This window comes from Heteronotia binoei, chromosome 8 (genome assembly GCF_032191835.1).
Source record: "Heteronotia binoei isolate CCM8104 ecotype False Entrance Well chromosome 8, APGP_CSIRO_Hbin_v1, whole genome shotgun sequence".
Lineage (NCBI taxonomy): Eukaryota > Metazoa > Chordata > Lepidosauria > Squamata > Gekkonidae > Heteronotia > Heteronotia binoei.
In genome coordinates this window covers 5,616,783-5,636,825 of record NC_083230.1, presented here as the reverse complement: position 1 = coordinate 5,636,825, position 20,043 = coordinate 5,616,783, and the positions used below count along the sequence as shown (strand labels likewise).

General features: G+C 39.3%; 1 protein-coding gene across 1 annotated transcript in view; it reads left to right on the top strand.

The window, feature by feature from the left end:
- Positions 1-20,043, top strand: part of FBXL13 (F-box and leucine rich repeat protein 13) — a 253,544-nt gene that overhangs the window by 190,600 nt on the left and 42,901 nt on the right. Inside the window, exons 13-17 of the mRNA XM_060246072.1 lie at positions 337-435; positions 1,598-1,715; positions 1,798-1,960; positions 4,510-4,629; positions 16,242-16,368. Coding sequence (XP_060102055.1) covers positions 337-435; positions 1,598-1,715; positions 1,798-1,960; positions 4,510-4,629; positions 16,242-16,368 — 627 coding nt within the window. The remainder of the gene's footprint in view (positions 1-336; positions 436-1,597; positions 1,716-1,797; positions 1,961-4,509; positions 4,630-16,241; positions 16,369-20,043) is intronic.

The window sequence follows — 20,043 nt, the reverse complement described above, 5'->3', positions numbered from 1 at the left end:
AAGAGAGAGGAGGAAGATTGTCAGATAAAGGGAGGGAGAGAAAGAGATATGGGAAAGATTGACAAAAGGGGAGGGGATGAGAAAGCAGGAAGAGTGTTAGAGAAGGGGGAAGAGGGAAGCAAAGTGGGGGGGGAGGGATGCATCTCCCAAGTTTCTTGCAGGTTTCCACTTTATTTATTTAGGATTTATATCCCGCCCTTCCCACAAGTGGCTCAGGGCGGCTTAAACTTGTGTTTAATAATCATCACATAATGAACACATTGAAAATGTTTAAAGCAACTTGTTGGGCTGTGTATGACAAGTATTTTACAAAAGATATTCTGCTTTTAAAATCAGATTTCAGTAGAAGGCTTCAAGAATATTGCTAAAAGCTGCAGCGGGATCCAATACCTCACAATTAATGAAATGCCTACTCTGACAGACAGATGTATTCAAGTAAGTTCCTCCCAAACTTGTGTTTGTAGTTGTAATTAACCAACTATTCTAAAACCAGTTTCAGAATTAGCCATGTAATTAGCCTCTCTGTGGGCTATCTGCTGTCTAAGGAACTTCCAGAATGTGTGGTGCTCTTTTTTATTTTTACCTGTTCCCCTTAAATGTTGTATCCCTGAAACTGACAGGTTGGGTGGGCATAATGAATGGACTCACCTCCCTTTTTACCCATTGCACAAGAAAGAAAGAAAGAAAGAAAGAAAGAAAGAAAGAAAGAAAGAAAGAAAGAAAGAAAGAAAGAAAGAAAGAAAGAAAGAAAGAAAGAAAGAAAGAAAGAAAGAAAGAAAGAAAGAAAGAAAGAAAGAAAAGACTGAGCTTCTCCTTTTTCCACTAGTAACATTTAGGATGTTCATTGGCCGGGGGTGGGGGGTGGGCAGAACCCATTCTTCTCACTCAAGTAGTATTAAGTGGATTTTTTTTTCTTTCCTTGAGTATATAGTATTAATAAAGGTATCATCTGGGAGCACAAAAAGAGTGGCAAGATCGGATCAGTTTGGAATAACACACCCTCCCCGGATTCTTTAAATTCTATCAAGGGCTTGAGCAGGATGATTTCTTCTCCTGTCCCCCCTTTAAATGACACTCAGCCCTCGTTAGGTCTATAGGTGCAGGGGTCTTTTTGTTTATTTTCTAAAGTCATATTTTTCTGCATACCTGGGAAGTTCCCTGAATAGGTGGCAAGTCTTGTCTTATCGGAGAGCCGGTTTGGTGTAGTGGTTAAGTGTGTGGACTCTTGTCTGGGAGAACCGGGTTTGATTCCCCACTCCTCCACTTGCAGCTGCTGGAATGGCCTTGGGTCAGCCATAGCTCTGGCAGAGGTTGTCCTTGAAAGGGCAGCTGCTGTGAGAGCCCTCTCCAGCCCCACCCACCTCACAGGGTGACTGTTATGGGGGAAGAAGGTAAAGGAGATTGTGAGCCGCTCTGAGACTCTTTGGAGTGGAGGGTGGGATATAAATCCAATATCTTCTTCTTCTTCTTCTTATCTAAGTGGCCACATTTTGCTAATTTCATTATAGACGAGGAGGCCTACCATTGAGATATATTGATCTTATGTTGTATAAAATATGTTGATTCAAATTTTCTTTGTTTTCCTTTTTCCCTAAAGGTATTAGTGGGGAAATGCCAAAAGATTATATCTGTTGAATTTAATGAGGCCCCACATGTTTCTGACATAGCCTTTAAAGCTCTTGCTGAATGCCAGCTTGTCAAGATCAAGATAGAAGGTTAGTGATGAAATGATGAATATCCAGTAGACATTGTTTCTTGTCTAGTGTGAACCTAATGACTGTTACATTGTCTGAACAGGGAGTAATCGGATTACTGATCTAACTTTCAAGATGATGAGCAAACACTGGCCCTGCTTAGATCGCATTTGTATGACTGACTGCCAGAAGATAACTGATACCGGACTCAAACTAATTGCACCACTGGCTAATATTACTGTGCTGAATTTATCAGATTGCACGAGGTATTAACCTATGTTGATTTGTCTATGTTGATTTATTCATTTTAGTGACTTTATTTCTGTCAGTATCCAAGTATGTAGACAGGATTGTGGTGTTTTCACAAACAAAAGGCTTCTACAGCCTGAAGCATTGCCTGCAAGTATGCTTAAAAACAAAAACCCTGTGCCTGCAAACAGAGCAGATATGAGGACAACTGCATCATTTTACTTGTCAACCCACCCTGCATATTGCATCAACTCAGGGGATCAGCATTATGTCTGCAATACATTCCATCACCGGATGCAATGCAGATACTCTGCAAAGTGAGTGAAATAGGCTGAGATGGACCATGGCTTGGGAAGGCCATCTGGTCAGAGTAGCCCATTTATCCTTGAATAAAATAGTGACTTTGTGAGAGTTTACCCTGCTTTGCCTGGGGTTGTCTGAGCTTGGAAGCTAAGCAGTACTTGGATGGGTGACCACTGAGGAAGATGGGATGCTGTCCTCTGCAATGCCAATGATATACCATTTCTGCTCATCTCTTGAATGGAACACCCATGGATAGGGTTGTCATGAGTCAGTTGCAACTCAATGGCCTGTTCTTATGAGATTTCAGATGGCATGCAGCAATACAGGCTACATGTGCTTTGCTTGAACTGTGTTGGTTTCTGATGTAGCCACAGTTGTTTACTGGATGCATTTTTGGTAATTGGTATTCAACAGCTTTAAAAAGAAAATTAGATTCTCCAAGAAAACTTTATGTGCTGTTTTTGTTATATAAGCGATCTGTGATGTCAGGCAAGTGTTATACTCTACTGGGATCATGAGCAGGGTGGCTGGCAGTAGGTTAGCCAATTGGCAGTACTTGGATGTGCCTGATTGTCCCCAAGGCAAAATGATAGTTGCTTAATTATTGCATAACAATTTAGAGTAATTGCTATGAGGCCAACATTGTTTATTTTCATTCCTTGATGCTATTGGTCACCTGCAGACTATCATGTATATAAATCTTCCCATAAAATTTATTACTTTTCTAAGAGTTGATTGGCATGATTGACTCTGATAAATATTGAATTGGGTTCAAGCTCTTGAGAGCCAACATATCAAATTATCTTATACTGATTCAAACTAGGAGATTTTCTGTTCAGACTTACAATAGATAGTCAAGATCTAAAGCAGAGATCTTTTCAAGCCTATCTGAGGTGCTTAACTGGAGAATTTGAATCTGGGTTGCTCTGCCATTGAGCCATGGCTTACTCTGTCTATCTGTCTATCAAAACTAGTAATAATAATTTATTTCCTATTGCTCATTTATTCTCACAGCTTTCATTTTAATTGATCTTTCATTTTAATTGAACTATTTAGGCACTGTCTTGTCCAAAACCATCTAATGATATCTAAGCAGTTTCAAAATCTAAGCATCTACAGTTGGTTGGAGGAATGTGAAGCTTTACTTTTAGGTCCTCTCCAGACAGAAATTGAACATGGGACTTTCAGTACACAAAGCTTGTACACTGGTTTTTGTTCTGGTGCTGGTAACTGTCCTTGCTTTGCATAGTGAGATTTCAATGTACAAAGAACTTCTTAAGTACTGAGCCTGCCTAGGCGGGGAGGGCGGGATACAAATAAAATTTAATAATAATAATAATAATAATAATAATAATAATAATAATAATAATAATAATAATAATGTAATTTGGGAGGGTGCTGCAGAGATCTTCTCTGGATAGAAGAGGAGGAGATTGGATTTATACCCTGTCCTTCACTTGGCGTCTCAGAGCAGTTTACAATCTCCTTCCCTTCTTTCCACAACAGACACCCTGTGAGGTGGGTGGGGCTGAGAGAGCTCTCAGAGAACTGCTCTTGGAGGAACAGCTGTGTGAGAACTGTGTCTGACCTACGGTCATCCAGCTGGCTTCAAGTGTAGGAGTTTAGATTAGATTAGAATCCACACATGTAACCACTACACCAAATTTAAAAGAGGAACCTTGGTGTCCTAACCTAATGTCTTTTTACAGATGGAATCCTAACTTGTGTTGTGAATCAATTTATTTGCTGCATGTACTTGTACTGAAAATAGTCCAACTACCATTAACTGGGTTATTTCAAGATTGAATCTGAATGCTTTAAAATAACTATGTGTTTTTATTTAAGTTGTCAGCTATTTCTTTGCCAATTGTAACCTTACTGTCTTTCAGTGGCCCTAAATATAGCCTGGAAGTAAGCCCTTTGAAATTAATGGACTTTTCACCTGTCATAGTTAGAATTACTTCTCACCTGTCATAGTTAGGATCATGTTCTATGCAGTCTAGATAACAGATGGAAGCTCATTTTGAAGTAATCTAAGTGAAAATTTTAGTTTCAAACTATAATTAGGGATCAAGAAAATCCACTGGGTATATAGTTTCCTCTCCCTGGGAGATCCACCATGGTAGCAGTCACTTTCAGAACAGTTAGGAAGATAAATAGTGACCCCTGTATATTTCAGTATCCAGTCATCTTGCACACAGATAGTAGTTATTAGAAATATTTGAATTATGAAAAGCATAAACATATTTTATTTATGTTATAGAATCAGTGATGCAGGGTTAAAATCATTTGTTGAAGGTTTTGCCGGCTTAAAGATAAGAGAACTGACCTTGGCCAACTGTTCCAATATCACTGATGGGAGTCTCATCAAAATAGCTCAAAGGTAGGATCCAACACTATACTATTTGTTTGATGATGCTTAGGTTTTAGCAACTGCAACTGATTTTTTCTTGAGAATTATAAAATAGCAGGTTCTATGCAATGATGAGGTGAGGTGGTAGTGAACATAGCTCGTTTATTGAATACAGCATGGTATAGCGCTGCCTTAGAAGACTGAAGACTGGGGTCACAGGGCCAACTATATACACACCCAAAGTTCCCACGCTAGCATGTGATTGGACCATTCAAACCAGCAGGGGGCTTGTGATTGGCGCAGGGCAGCAGGAATTTGGATCCTACTGCCTATTGTTCCTGAGTTCCCAAGCTCAGTCCTACAGGCTCCAATAAGCCAGGCAAGAATTCCATATCATTGATACAATTCCAACCACACATACAACAAAAATACTCCTTCAAAGCATTTATGTTCCCTTTGTCAAATATTGGATGCATCTTTGGTTATAAACCAGCTGACATTTGTTGGGATTAAGTTCTGGGAATTTAGTGAGCATATTAAAATGGAATTTTTCCTAATAAGAGTGCATAGTACTATAGTCCAGCAGCAGCTTCAATGGACATAGAAGGTGTAACTCTGTTTAGGATTGCACTGTACAACATTTAATGTTGCACTTGAAATCTGTTCCTTGCAATCAAAGTTACATTTTGCCTTTTACCTAACAGTGGTGCAGGCAACAGTCTCCACTCTGGGAATATAACAAGTATTTAGAGGAACCACTGTAAGAAATTTCTGATACTGTTAACTTATTTAGAAAATAATCCAGAAATTATTTTTCTTCTTTAACAGCTACAAATAACTCAGTTTTGGGGTGGAAATACAGTATTGTTTTCCATAAGTGTCAAACAGGTTGAGGGGGTTGTGCATGCAATGTTAATTTCTTGACATGCCCCCTCTTAAAATGCTGAGATCTAGAACCCTCAAACTCTGATCATAGCAGATGAAGAATAGCAGTTACAAATAACATTGCTATACCAACTGGACACTTTACAACATTTAAAAACATACATGTACATACTAAGGTATCCAGATAATACATTCAGACGCAATGTAACCTTTAACATTCTGTGTCAGACTATACATTTCCAAATACAATGTCAAAAAAATCTAATTCTTCATACTGGCAAATATTAACAGAAAACATACATTCAGACTGGTTCATAGGAGATTTTATTCTGCCAAAAGGATTCTGACCTGATGTTCTTAGCTTGTCATTATGTCCAGTTCCTGAGATCAGGGTCTTATCTCCAACCTTAAAGTTTGTGCATCTAACTTTAACAGGATGTTGAACATTCTGGCCCTGTTGAACTACTTGCAAGCCGTTAACATACTGTGCTTGCTGTATCTTTGGAGAATTTGAATGAGTTACTACCTGATTGAATCTTACTGCTGACTCACTAGCTCATATCCTATAAACCTTGGGGGTTTTTCCTTGCTTTTGATTACATTTAAACAAGTTTTTTCCAGGTAAGACTCTTCCTACCTCTAGTTGGCCATAATCTTCAGACTCACTCTCACGTTGTGACTTCATGTTCATAATGGTTCATAGGAAAATTTTTGTCTTTTCTTCCCCTGGGAAACTACTTCTGTGCTGTCCACAGCTTGTGCCTCTGCATTATTTGGCAACTCCTCCCTTCTGATTCTACTTAGGGGTTCCTGAGTATGTAATTGTGTTTGCATAGCCCTTGAACTTACTGTCAAGCATGGTTAATTGCTATTGATAATTGATTGTTTTAGGGTCCTACAAAAGTCTGGTCTGGGAATTGTCATGGAGGACCCATTCTTGTTAGTTTGCTATTCTTTCCTCTTTCGCATCCCGCTTTATGGCTGTTAATTAAGAGTAATGTGAAGGGAACTAAATAATCAGTACCTTCCCATATATTCTCCTAAGGGAGGATGAGACATCTGGGCAAAGCAAGGAGGAAGTTCTGATAACGCCCTGGGAATGTAGACATGTTGATAGTTTATGTGTGAATGCTATCCCGCAACCCCCTCCCTTGGAATCCTTTTGAAGTAATCCTTAAAAGTATTGTATCAATGTGTCAGTTTCATTCTTCTCAAGAACTGGCTTCGGCCAAAATATCAGTCTATCAATAAACGTAGTCTTTGTATCAACTTCGACTCGTCATTGAACCCTCATGCTTGACACTTACTGCCTTGTACAATAGATTTGCTTCAATCACAATCACATTCAGATTCCTCATGGACCAACACTACCTGTTCCCCTTCATAATTTCTAAATTTAACATGCAATTTTACAATAGGTATTAATTTGGAAAAAACATTCATAAGGTTCTACATGTATGAAGCCTATATAAGGCACATTCTTTCCTTCCAACAAAGATTTTTTGATGGAACTCAGATCTGCTCCAGTATCTTTTGTGCCCATGACTGTCATTTCCTGGTTCACTACAACAGGCTCCATCCTAAGTTTGTCCACCCATTGACGTTGCTCTGTGGAAATGAACTGATTGGCATCTAATATCTCCAACTTATTCATTGCAATGGCCATTCCAACCTTCACCGCTGATGTTTCTCCGGCTCTGCAAACTTCTGCCAATTTTCCCGTGGCATGAGGCAACAAAATTTATACGTAGCTTTCTTTAGGCACATCATAGCTTTGGCAGGTTGTTTCAAACAATGTTAGATATGTGGACATGTCCTGCCCTTGCTGGTAAACAGGAAACTTTTTTCTGCCCCATCTGTCTGCAGTTTTACTTTCTGCCTGTGCCTTTAAAAAGTCCATAGTGGCTTGCTGGCACTTTGGAAAGCAATGGTGCAAGGCTTCTGAGTCTGCATATTCATCACCTGTATCAGTTCCATTAGCAGTATTCAAAACATTCTGTTCCTCACAGTTTGGACTAAGTCCACTTCTCGTATACTCGTTTTCATTATTTAATTTAGCCTGGCCAATGTCAATTTCCGTTTCAGTATTTCTAATTAGAAGCAGCCTTTCCAGTTGACTTCCTACTCTATCCAGGACTACTTCTAATAAAATAACAAACCAATGTGAACCTCTGTCTTTGCACACTGAAAATTTTTTAATTTTTTTCCCTCATGAGTAGACCAGTCCAAAACTAATTCTAATTAGTTAAAAAAATTATTTTATATCACCAAACCACTTTTCCATAGCTCTGCCACCATGTCAAACAGGTCAAGGGGGGTTGTGCTATACCCCCTCAGACCTGGGAGGGGAGGAAAGTCAACAGAAAATAATTTATAATTAGCAAACTTTTGCCTTAAGGGTTCTTATGGTCTGGTGAGCTTTAAATGGTTACCAAACTTCAAGACACTAAGAAATTGTACAAAAATATAAATGGCTTTATTTACAAAAGGGTACAGGAAAACATAAAAAGGACATAAAGCAAACATAAGAAATAGCAGTGTACATAGAAGAGAAACACTCAAAACAAAAGACTATTGGCAGCTAGCCCACTGCCTCCTACACTTAACTGTGCCATATCTCCTGGCTGCTTGCCCTCCTTAGTCAGGCATCACGATGCAGTTGGACATAGCTCCCTCTCATAGTCCAGAAGATGAAGAAGCTTTTTGGTGTGGCTTCTGACCAGATTATATTAGAGTTGTTACCATTAACAGGCTTAATTAGTTAGCCAATCCAAAACAGGATCTAATTAGAGCTGTCAGATGACTCGCATCTAGATGACTTGGTGTCAAAACTAAGATCTAGATCTACTGTCAATTGAATACTATACAGGTAAGACTAATCAACCTTGTATCTAATTAGATAATTGCCTTCTGGCACAGCACACTTAAAGGTACAAATCTTTACACTACTTAGACATAATAATACTGACTAATACAGACACACATTGCGCATGCAATGTTCATTTCTTGACAATAAGAATTTTCAAATGGGCATTACACACACGAGTCTTTTATCATGCATATCTTGTGTAGATCTTGGTTCTCATGGAACCCTTCCCCGGGCAGATTGTCAAATGGCATGCAGATGGGGGAGGGTCTGCTGGTTAAAGGGGAAAAAGTATAGCTCCACCTCTAAACTCTTAGGCACCCCTGAAACATTTCTTGGTATCCTTACCTTTGTATTTTACATTAATATGATATGTATTTTAGTATCTAATAACAACTTCCATTTATCAAACAAGAATCTTCCTTTGTAGTTTATTTAATCATATATTTACTTAGGCACTGAAAAGTTTTTGATATCTTCCATATTTTTATGTTTGCAGTAATTCACAAATTGTTAACTGTATTTTCCTTTTTCATGTGACCTTTAAACAGCTTCAGTAATATCATTTGAGAATCAAAAGATAGTTTAATTCCAATTATATTCTATGTAGTCACTTCAACTGTGTTGCAGGATGAGACAGCCTTTCTCAGTACTCCTTGTGTATTTGTAACAATTGCCTTCCATTATGCCAAACTTCCAACTTTGGTCAGAAATGTCTTTTTACATTTTTTTAAAAAATAAATCTTTATTAAAAACAAAGATCTTTGACTTACAAATGCATATGAAGAGCATAAAATTATATCATTCAATAGCATTGCAAAAAATAGTCGGAAGAAATACTGCATAAAATATCATGAGCAGAGAAATAATAACTAAATACAAGCCAACCAAATAATACACCCAGAAATGTGCCTCTCAGACCTTAAACAACTAAAAATGAAGCCAAGAATGATAAGTGCAGTTAAAAATTGGGGCCCAGATAGATCTAAACTTGATATGAGTACTTTCTGAATTCGAAAAGTTGTGGTTCATAAAGGTCGCAATTTTATGCATGATAAATTGATCCCAAACTTTATCATACCAGACTCTTAATGAAGGAGGCAAGGGAGATTTCCATACTGAAGCAATAGTCATTCTTGCTGCCACTATAAGTATGATGGCCAACTCTTTGTGTGAGACTGTATGAGGAGAATCATCCCACAAATTTAGGAGCATTAATTCCAGTGCTATTGAAAATGACTGTGAAGTGATTTTGGAGATTTGTTGAGTGATATCATTCCAGAACTGAGAAATAACTGGACACTCCCACCAGCAATGCAGAAATGTTCCCAGAGACCCACAATTTTTCCAGCAAAGTGGACTAATATGCTGGTTTATTTGATGTAGCTGTCTGGGGGAAAGGTACAATCTCGACATAGTTTTAAGGAACTGAAGTTGAATGTTAAAGATAGAAGTGGAATTGACATAAGAGCCCCAGATTTTCAGCCATGAAGAAGGAGGGATGTCTTTAAGGTGGTCTTCATTCCAGGCTAACTGAAAGCCCAGAGGCTGCCCACAGTCTGACATAATTAAGATTTTATATAATTTAGAGAGAAGACCTTTTATACAGGAGGAAGGCAGAGCTAATAGTTCTTGAAAAGTGGATCAAAATCCGGCTAAAACACCAATTTCTGAGAGATGTTCAATCAAGTTTTTAAGTTGTAAGTATCTAAACCAAGGAACTGAAATACCTGTAAGGTCTTCAAAAAACTCTTCTCTTTTATTGATCCGTTATATAATAGATCTATTGGGCGTGAAATACCTACTTTTATCCAATCATCAAATACTCCTGGAACGTTTCCTGGACCAAACCAGGGTTGATTAGTATATGTTGCATACAGAGAGATTTCTGGGACAAGAAGCCTTTTATTTCTATCCCAGGTCTGAAGCAATACACACAAGAAAATATTATTTCATGCAAGCTTAGGTCTAAACTTTTCTTTTAAGCAAAGGATAGCAACCAAAGACTGCTCAAATAGCATCCATTCTGTCATGAAGTCTGAATTCAAAATACAAACAATGTTAGCAATAACGGAAGCCTGATAATACACTCTCAGATTCGGCAAGTCCAAGCCATCCAAGTAAGATGGTCTGTATACTGTCCGTTGGTTTAAACGTAACTTCTTATAAGACCAAATAAATTTGGTGAGTAAGCTCTGCCATTTATTGAAAGCAACCATTGGAATAAAAATTGCTAGAGCGCGAAAAAGAAATAAAATTCTGGAAAAATGAAGCATTTACTAGATGAATACGATCTGGCAAAGAGAGATGTAGCAAATTCCATTCTTACAGTAGATTAACTAAAGTCAAATACAATTTATCGTAATCATGTTTGAAAATATCAGTCAAATTAATAGGAATGTGAACCCCTAAATGTCGCCAGGTATGTGTGCACCAAGAGTAAGAATAGAAATGCTTGATAGAAGAAGTTATCTCAGAAGATAAGAAAATAGGATAGATTTCAGATTTAGAGAGATTAGCACGCAGACCAGAAACTCTATCAAAATTATCCAGAACTCTTTGAATGTCTGGCAGAGATCTACAAGGATCAGATATATATATAATGAAATATAATCTGCGTATAGACTGATTTTATGTTCAATCCCCCCTGCTGTAATTCCAGAAAAGACCAAATTTCTTCTGAGTTCTTCAGCTAGCGGTACTATAGCTAAAGCAAACACTAAAGGAGATAATGGGCAACCTTGTCTCGTTCCTCTCGCTGGTTGGAATTACAACCATTTACCATTACTCTTGAGAAAGGATTTTTATAGATAGATTTAAAAGCCCAAAGAAAATTTGGGCCAAAGCCCATTTTTTCTAATAAACACATCATATATGGAACTTCCACTGAATCAAAAGCCTTCTCAAAATCAATAGCCAAAATAATAGAGCCACCTTTAGCTGGTTTACAGTTTTGGATTAAATTTAGAGTACATCGGATGTTGTCAGTGAGTTGTCTACCAGGCATAAAACCTGTTTGATCTGGTAGAATGTAATCAGTAACTATTCTTTTTAACCTGTTTGCTAGAATTGATGTAAAAATTTTTGCATCATTATTAATATGACGCAGGGTCAGTAAGATCTTTATCTTTTTTTGGAATGACCACAATCAAAGATTCTTTCCAAGAAGCAGGAATTATACCCTTTTGTAAAACATTGTTACATGTAACTAATAGATGTTCTGCAAGAGACAGATTAAAAGCCTTGTAAAATTCTGCTGGTAAACGGTCCACACCAGGAGATTTATTAGTTTTTAAGTTTTTGATTGTAACTTCAAGTTCTTCTAGTGTGATGTCTGCCTCAAACAAGTCTCTATGAATCGAAGAAAGATGCTTAAAGTATCCCTTTGAAGTTAACTATGTATCTATATTCTCCCTTGCCATATTATTTGAACTGTATAATTTTTCATAAAATTTAGCAAATACAGAGCAAATATCCTGAGGTAAAAATTTTAAATTTCCTTCTGAATCTTTAATTGAATGTACTGCTAAAGAATGCTTTTTATCTTTGACGCACCAAGCAAGTAGTTTTGTATACTTCTCTGATCTCTGCCAGCAACGTTGTTTCAAAAACAGAAGATTTTTTTGAATTTGAGTGGTCTCCGAAGATTCCAATACTTTCCGTTCAGTCAGTAATTTAGAATATGTCCTTTTATTTCCAGACATTTTGTGCAATTTTTCAAGTAAAGCTATACGAGCCATCACTTCTGCTTTGGCTTTTTTCTTTTCCCTTTCTTATAGTTGAAGTCAGTGATATAATAAATCCCCTCATCACAGCCTTCATTGTATCCCAAATTATATCCCAAATTTCAGCAGAGGAATTTTTAAAGAAATGTTGGAGTTCCAGTGTTAATTTATCTCTTACTGTACTATTTGATAAAATAGATTTATCCATTGACCACTTTCTATGGCTGTTTGATAATAAACTTATATTTAAAGAGCAATCTAACCAAGCATGATCCGTTAGATGTCTGGGACCAATATTGGAGGAGGACAACAGCCTTAAGGTTTTGTCCAATACTGTTATATAATCTATCCTTGTATAGATGTTGTGTCTGCTTGAGTAGTAGGTGAAATCTTTAGCTAATGGGTTTATTTCTCTCCAAGTATCATGCAGATGGTATTTTTCAAACAGTTTGGACAGCTTAGTGTTTGAGGAGACAGATTTAGAAAGCCTAGAGTTCCTAAAAGTTCTGTCCAATTTACCATTAGCAATAAGACTGAAGTAATCTCCAATTACTAAATCACCTTTCTGAAAAGCTAATAATGATTGGAAAACCAAATCTAAAAAAGCTATTTGGTTTTGGTTAGGGGCATAAATTGATGCAAAAGTGAATTGTCTGCCTTCAATGGTACCTTTCAAAAAAAGATAGCAACTTCAAGGATCAATCTGGGAATCCTCCAGTATAAAATTAGTTTCTCGTGAGAATAGTGTGGCAACTCGCCTAGCCTGAGAAGAGCCTGGAGCTTGATATTTTAAAGGATAGTGAGGTGTCTTGAAAACCGTGTGATCATTAGAGTGGATATGAGTTTCTTGCATAAATAAGATATTTGGGTGCTGTTTTTTTAATGAATTGAAGGACCCTTTATCTTTTTATTAAATTGTTAAGGCCTCTAATATTAACAGATGAAAACTTGTGAACCATCCATTGTTGTAAGTAGGATATAAAAAATTACAAAATACCTACTTAAAAGGAATTTAAAAAAATAATAATCTGAGAATGTTCACCTCTGAGTGTAAAATTGATCTTTCCTTCTTCCCTTACTTAGAAAATAACAATAACAACAGCTGAAGATAATTTCAAGATTTATAATTTATATAAGAGTAATTCAAATTTAATAGTTTAAATAATTATATAATAGGTATTAAAATAATAATTATTAAATTAATTATGATTTGACTCACAACTCAGATATTTAATTTTTTTGTAAAAATAAATCGTAATGAACCAAGAGTATAGTGCAATAAATTAAAGATATGTATTCAGTGAATTCAATGAGATAAAACTCCCTGCTCTTAAATAAACAATGCTAACCGCACTTTACAATTAATAAAAGCAGGTAATGCAAATTAATTGAATATTTAAGAAGTAAAATAAATAAACCTTCCTGTCACTTAAAAACTTAGCAAATTTATCAATATCAATTTCTAAAATTAACTAATTATTTTAGTGTAATTAATTACAAAATAATCTTATTAATTTACTATATAATACAGAAGCATCGACACTTCAAGTAGAATGTAAAATGCAATAAGTAAATAAGTAAGTCACTTAATAAATATTCTAAATATTAAATAATTAATAAATATTACATATTAAAAAGTTGACTACCAGTACAGTAAGAAGAGATATTCTATATATTTCAATAGCAATATATTTATAGCACTTCTAAAGTTGAGTACAATTAATAATATGATAAAACCTGTAAAGTATGTTAAAATAATAATAATAATAATAATAATAATAATAATAATAATAATAGTAATAATAATAATAATAATAATAATAATAATAATAATAATAATAATAATAATAATATACTGGGAGCTATGTCTGCCTGTGACCACTAAACTGCAGTGGACTATAGACAAACTCCTACCAGCACTTTAAAGAGGGACAAAGAAAACCCAAATTCCCTTCCCCCCCCCTCTTTAAGAGCATAAATAAAGCAGTAACTATAACCAGACTAAAGTAGCTACAAGCAACTCTCTATGTATCCATTTTCAATGTATCTATCGTCTATGCAACCATTTTCCAGAGTGTTTAAGGGCTAGATTCTTGTGAGGATGTTTTTGCTTCCATTGGTAATTCAGCAGATCGAAGAGAAACTTTTGAAGACTGATCAATGCTGGCGATGGCAGTTGTCTGAATCCCTCACTCCTCTTCCCCTCACAGTTAACCGATATTATAAAGATAACAAAACAGTTAATTTTATAACTGGGATATGGGAAAAACTCAGAAACTACTGGGGCAATACAAAAATCCTCTTTGAAGGCTTCTGCTGCGCCTTCTTTGCTCAGAGATTTTTGTGTCAGTTTCAAGCCTGAAAGTTCTGGTAATGCTAAAATGGTAGATGCCACAAATACAGCACATTTTGTGGAATCAGCTTTCAAGAAACAAGACTTACCAGCTCTATTTGAGAAATTTGAGGTGCGAATTCGGGACCAGGTGACTATGCTGATCCAGCTGGTAAGAGAACAGCTAGAGACTATTGAAACATCTCTCTAAAAAACATCTCAAACAGCAGAGTCTGCGCTTTCACTGGGGCACACTTTAAAGAAAGAAGTTAATGATCTGTGGACTTCTAACCAAATTGTTAAAGAGCGTTTGATCATTTTGGAGTCCCAATCAAAGCACCTGAATCTTAAATTTAGGGGTCTGCCGGAGGGCTCGGAAAATAATATGGATTTAATCTGCTTTACTTCAAACTGGCTTGCTACGATCTTCCCTTCAGACTCTGCTGCAGCACCTCTGATTAAAAGAGCTTACAGACTGGGTGCAAAGTCAAATATCAATAGGAAGGCTCCTAGAGATCTGATTGTAGATTTGCAGATTGGAGAACCCGTAATCGCATTTTAGATGAGGCTAGAAGGAAAGGCGATATTTTATTTAAGGAACTGCATATTTTAGTGTTCCCAGACATTCCACATGAGGCATTACAGATTAGAAAATCATTGAAGAATGTAACTGCTCTACTCCACACAGCTAACGTTCGGTATAAATGGCTCCCTAATGGAAAGCTGCAGGTGATTCAACAAGGAAAAAGTTTCATTGCATCAGATGAGGACTCTGGGTATGATCTCCTTCAAGCTCTGCATATTCATGATGACTCTGATAGAAATAGACGTTCAGTCAAAAAACACCTGCTTTCACCTTCTACTCCTGATCAGTCTTTTTACATTTTCTTAAATCTTAGGAGATTATGGGAGCAACCTTAATACTACTGGGAATGTTAGTCTCAGTAAAGTATTCTTAGGACTGCAGCCTATGACACCATACTAAGCACTTAGTAAGTGGCACAGCTTTGAGACCCAAGTTATGCTTTTAACTTTGCCCTTCACTGCAAAAGATTGTGGTTAGATGTTCAAGTTATGTGGTTCCTAATCTCTCCTATTTATATGCATAGAGAAAAGTTGTTTAACAATGTGAAACACATTTCAAAAGTAGATGAGAAAAGAATAAGAAATGATCCGGTGATATCACCTTAAATAAGCTAATAAGGCCCATATGACCTCCTTGAGATATACAGTGTTTTAGATTCAGGCCCATAGCTACGGTGGGGGCAGGGTGGAGTCATACACCCCTCAGTAGTGAGTTTCCCACTAGCTGAAGCCAGTGATGAAATGGAAGGCTGCCATTTGCGCCCCCCCCCTCTGCTGCTCACAGCTTAAGCAGCATTTAAAAGGGGGCGTGAAGTCCTCTTCCGTGAGGGGGGGCAGGGGGCGGAGTCCTCTGTCCTCTTCCTCATCTACATGAGTCATGAGGAGGAGCAGACAACAGCCTTCCACCCCTTTGAAGTCAAGTCCTCTTTCTCTTCTGCTGGCTGCAGGCAGGAGAGCTGTTCTGTTGGCAGCTTCCAGCTCTGTTATTTCTCTCCCTCCCACCTGTCTCCTGCCCCATAGGATTTCCCAATGCCCTACCACTCAAAATTATCTGGCTACACCTCTGTTTAGATTGCTTGAGTAATCAGTACAGAATTTTCATATTGATTCCTTTCTTGTTTGATATATGCACTTCAATTTAATTAATTGTGATTTTGGAAGTTGTTCTGGGTCTTTTGAAAATCTAAAGGTTGCAGACATGGCACAATTAAAGATAATATAACCTGATTTCCTTTGTTTTTTCCTGAAGGTGCACAAGTCTGGTGTATCTGAATCTGCGCTCTTGTCAGGCTTTGAATGATACTGGAATTGAGGTTTTAGCAATGTTGCCTTCATTGACTCATATTAACATTTCTGGAATTGCCATCAGTGATCAGGTGAGATGACAGAAGCATGGGATAGAAAGTTGTTTCTACATACTCTTTCATAATTGGGCAGAGGGGAATTCTGAAGGAGGGAAGAAATGCCTAGGCAAGTCTGTAGCCTGGTTTCTACAGCGCGGTTGTATGCAACTTCTAGTTACCAGGGCTAACTGAGCAGCTTTCTACTCCCCAGTTCTTGAATCGCAGCAATCTAGTGCAATTCTGCAGTTAGTCTGAGTGTTGAGGTCTGGAGCTAAGAAAACAGGACACACTTACCTAGCTCTGAACCTAAAAATCACTTGGGAAGGAGGACATACCCCTCCCATTCTTCCCTGCCCTATGTTGTACAAGAAGCAACTGGAGTTAATGGAATCACACCTCTCACATGCACACCTTTTATTTTTATTAGATTTATATCCCGTCCTCCCCGCAATGGGCTCAGGGCAGCGAACAATAATAAAAAACACCCAACATAGAATATAAAATATAACAATCAGAAATTACTATATTGTAAGATAACAATTAAAATTACGCAAAGATTTTATCAAATATGATAGTCATGATGTTGTTACAATATGTAACATGATGTCTGCCCTTGTCCCATTCCAGTCTGGCTTCCACCCTGGTCATGGGACGGAGACTGTTCTGGTCGCTCTCACAAATTACCTCAGAAGGCGGCAAGGTGGGTCAGCGCTGCTATTGCTTCTAGACCTATCAGCAGCGTTTGACACAGTCGATTATGATCTAATGACCCACCGCCTTGCCGACATTGGAGTTCAGGGGGTTTCCTTACAGTGATTCTCCTCCTTTCTCCGTGGTCGGGGACAAAGGGTGGCACTTGGCGAGCAGACCTCCTTGCGGCACCCCCTTGAATTTGGTGTGCCTCAGGGAGCTATTCTCTCGCCCATGATGTTTAACATCTATATGCGCCCCCTTGCCCAGATTGCTCAAAGTTATGGGCTGGGTTGTCACCAGTATGCAGATGACACCCAGCTCTATCTGTTAATGGACAACCATTCAGACTCCACCCCAGATCATCTGATCAGGGCCTTAGAAGCTGTGGCTGGATGGTTGCAGTTAAGTTGGCTGAAGCTTAATCCAGCTAAGATGGAGGTCCTGTACTTGAGCTGTGGGGGGTTAGAGTCAGGCATCCAGCTCCCAGCCCTGGACCTCTTGTGCCGGCCCAGAAGGTGAAGAGCCTGGGAGAGATACTGGATGCCTCACTTTCCATGGAGGCTCAGATCACAGCAGTTGCTTGATCTGCCTTTTACTGTCTTCGGCAGATTAGACAACTAGCGCCCTACCTGTCCTCCCAGGACTTAACTACTATGATCCATGCAATGGTCACTTCCAGATTGGACTACTGTAACTCACTCTACGCAGGCTTGCCCTTGAGGCTGACCCGCAAACTCCAGCTGGTGCAAAATGCGGCAGCACAGCTGGTAACTGTATTGCCTCTATGGGCAAGCATCCAGCCAGTACTGCACCAATTGCACTGGCTGTCAATAGAGTACCGGATCCGCTTCAAGGTTTTGGTCTCAACATTTAAAACCTTACGCAACCTGGGACCGACATACCTGCGGGACCGCCTCTCCCCATATGTGCCCCAGAGATTGCTGTGTTCTGCTTCGCAGCATCTTTTGACCGTCCCTGGCTCAAAGGATGTTCGGCTTGCCTCGACCAGGGCCCAGCCTGGTGGAATCAGCTCCCTGCGGAGATCCGGGCCCTGCCTGATTTGATGCCATTTTGTAGGGCCTGCAAGATGCGGCTGTTTGGTTGAGGCAGCGGACATCCTTATTTCCATCTGCTTGGCCTCCCTTGCCTGCCATGATGCTATATTATTTTATCTTAATTTATTATTTCATCCTCTGGGCCTACTGCTGTGCTGATATATAGAATGCACCCAATGGGAACCACCACCTTTGATATATGTGTTATTTGTTTTATTGTATTTTATGGTTTTAGCTTGTCGTTTTTAATTGTTTTAACTCTTGTTGTGATCCATCCTGAGCGGCTTGCGGAAAAGGGTGGAATACAAATTAACATAAATAATGTTGCTAAGTGTAATGTTGGCCAGGACTATCAGTTATGTGGCGACTTGAATTTAGCTATCTCCCGTTAGTTATTGCATGCATTTGAATTTTCAGCTTATGTTACTAATATTCTATGCTCCTGGAAAGCAATGAGCACAGTCAGTTGTTGTCAGGTTGGGCTTCCCCCCTTTTTTGGAAATTTGTGAACGAGTAATTTAGTGCAGGCCCAGGGTGCCCTCCTAACTTGTTTGTGGCTATCTCTGTTTCACTGTCCCATTCATGCCATATGAAATGTGGATCACTGCCAAAAGATAAGTGTTTGGGATTGTCCCAGACTCTCTTGCCCTCCACAGATTCTCTGTGGTAAGTACACTGCCTGTGAAGCCCTCCACCCCCCAGCCCTACCCAGGTGGACTTACCAGGCTGTGGGGGTAGAGGGACTCGTGGCAATGGGTGACCTTGGAGGTGAGGGGAGGCCCATGCAGCTCTCAGTGTCACTGGGGAGGCATGGAGTCCTGGGTCCTGCCCCAGCTGAAATGTGGGGAGTGGCCGCAACACCACTACAGGCCTCAGCCACGCGTCCCAGCCTGAGACCAACACACTGACTCTGGCATCTCCAGGGGAGCAAGTGGCTCCAAACCTGGTGTCATAGCCCAGTAAGAAGAGGAATGGGTGGGTGGTATGGGGCTCAGCACTAGATGCTCCCAGATGCAAGGGTAGTGTGGCGGCTGAGTCCTGTGGAAAGAATGGTTGGCCATGTTTACAGGCTTTAGAAAAGCACAGAGAATGAAGCAGAGTGTGAAAGTGCATTGAGGGGGAACACCTGCCCTGGATACACAGACATGACAACAGTGCAGCTGGGAACAAGCATGGCCCCATGACAGGGGAAAAGGATATGTAAGGCACACAGGGACTTTAACGTGTTTGCAAGGGCTGTGACTGAGGCAAGAGCTGAAAAGGAAGGAAGGCACAACAGGAGGCTCAGAGGGATGAAAGGAAAGCCTTGCATGCCAGCTAGGGAGGAAAGTGTGTGCTGCAGAACCATTGGGACTGAGAGACTTGATGGGGCTAACCGCTGAGTTCCCTTTGCCCACCTTTCTGAGGCTGGCTGAAAGACAGGGAAGGCATGGGATTGAACAGAGGTGGGGAGCCCTCAGAAGTCTAGGCAGAAACTCCCACAGTGCTGGAGAATGTGGACACTGGCCCTGCCATAAGGAGGCCCCTCGCTTGACTACTGATCCCTCCTGGGTGGAGCCGGCCACAAATTGTGATAAAACCATTGTTGGCAAAGGTGCCTAGAGATTCCAATCTCTCCCTGGATGATAGGTCAGAAGGCAAGTACAAATCCAAAATCAAAGAGATGGGCTTTACCCAGTTTGATCAGTGGTTGGTCAAGCAACAGGCACAAATACTGAGAGATGTAATGGCCCAGCCACAAGAGTCCCACAAGGTGATGGTGAGAGATTCATGCTGGACCCTAGGGGAGAGCCAGAGGACCCCAGTGGACTCAAGGCTGCCCAGAATGGCCAGGGCATTGGACTGAGCAACCCACTTTCATCTGACAAGATTAGGACCTGAAGATGATGTGGATGTTTACTTTGAGGTCTTTGAATGCACCCCTGAGGCAACTCAGTGGCCCTGGAGCCAGTGGGCCTTC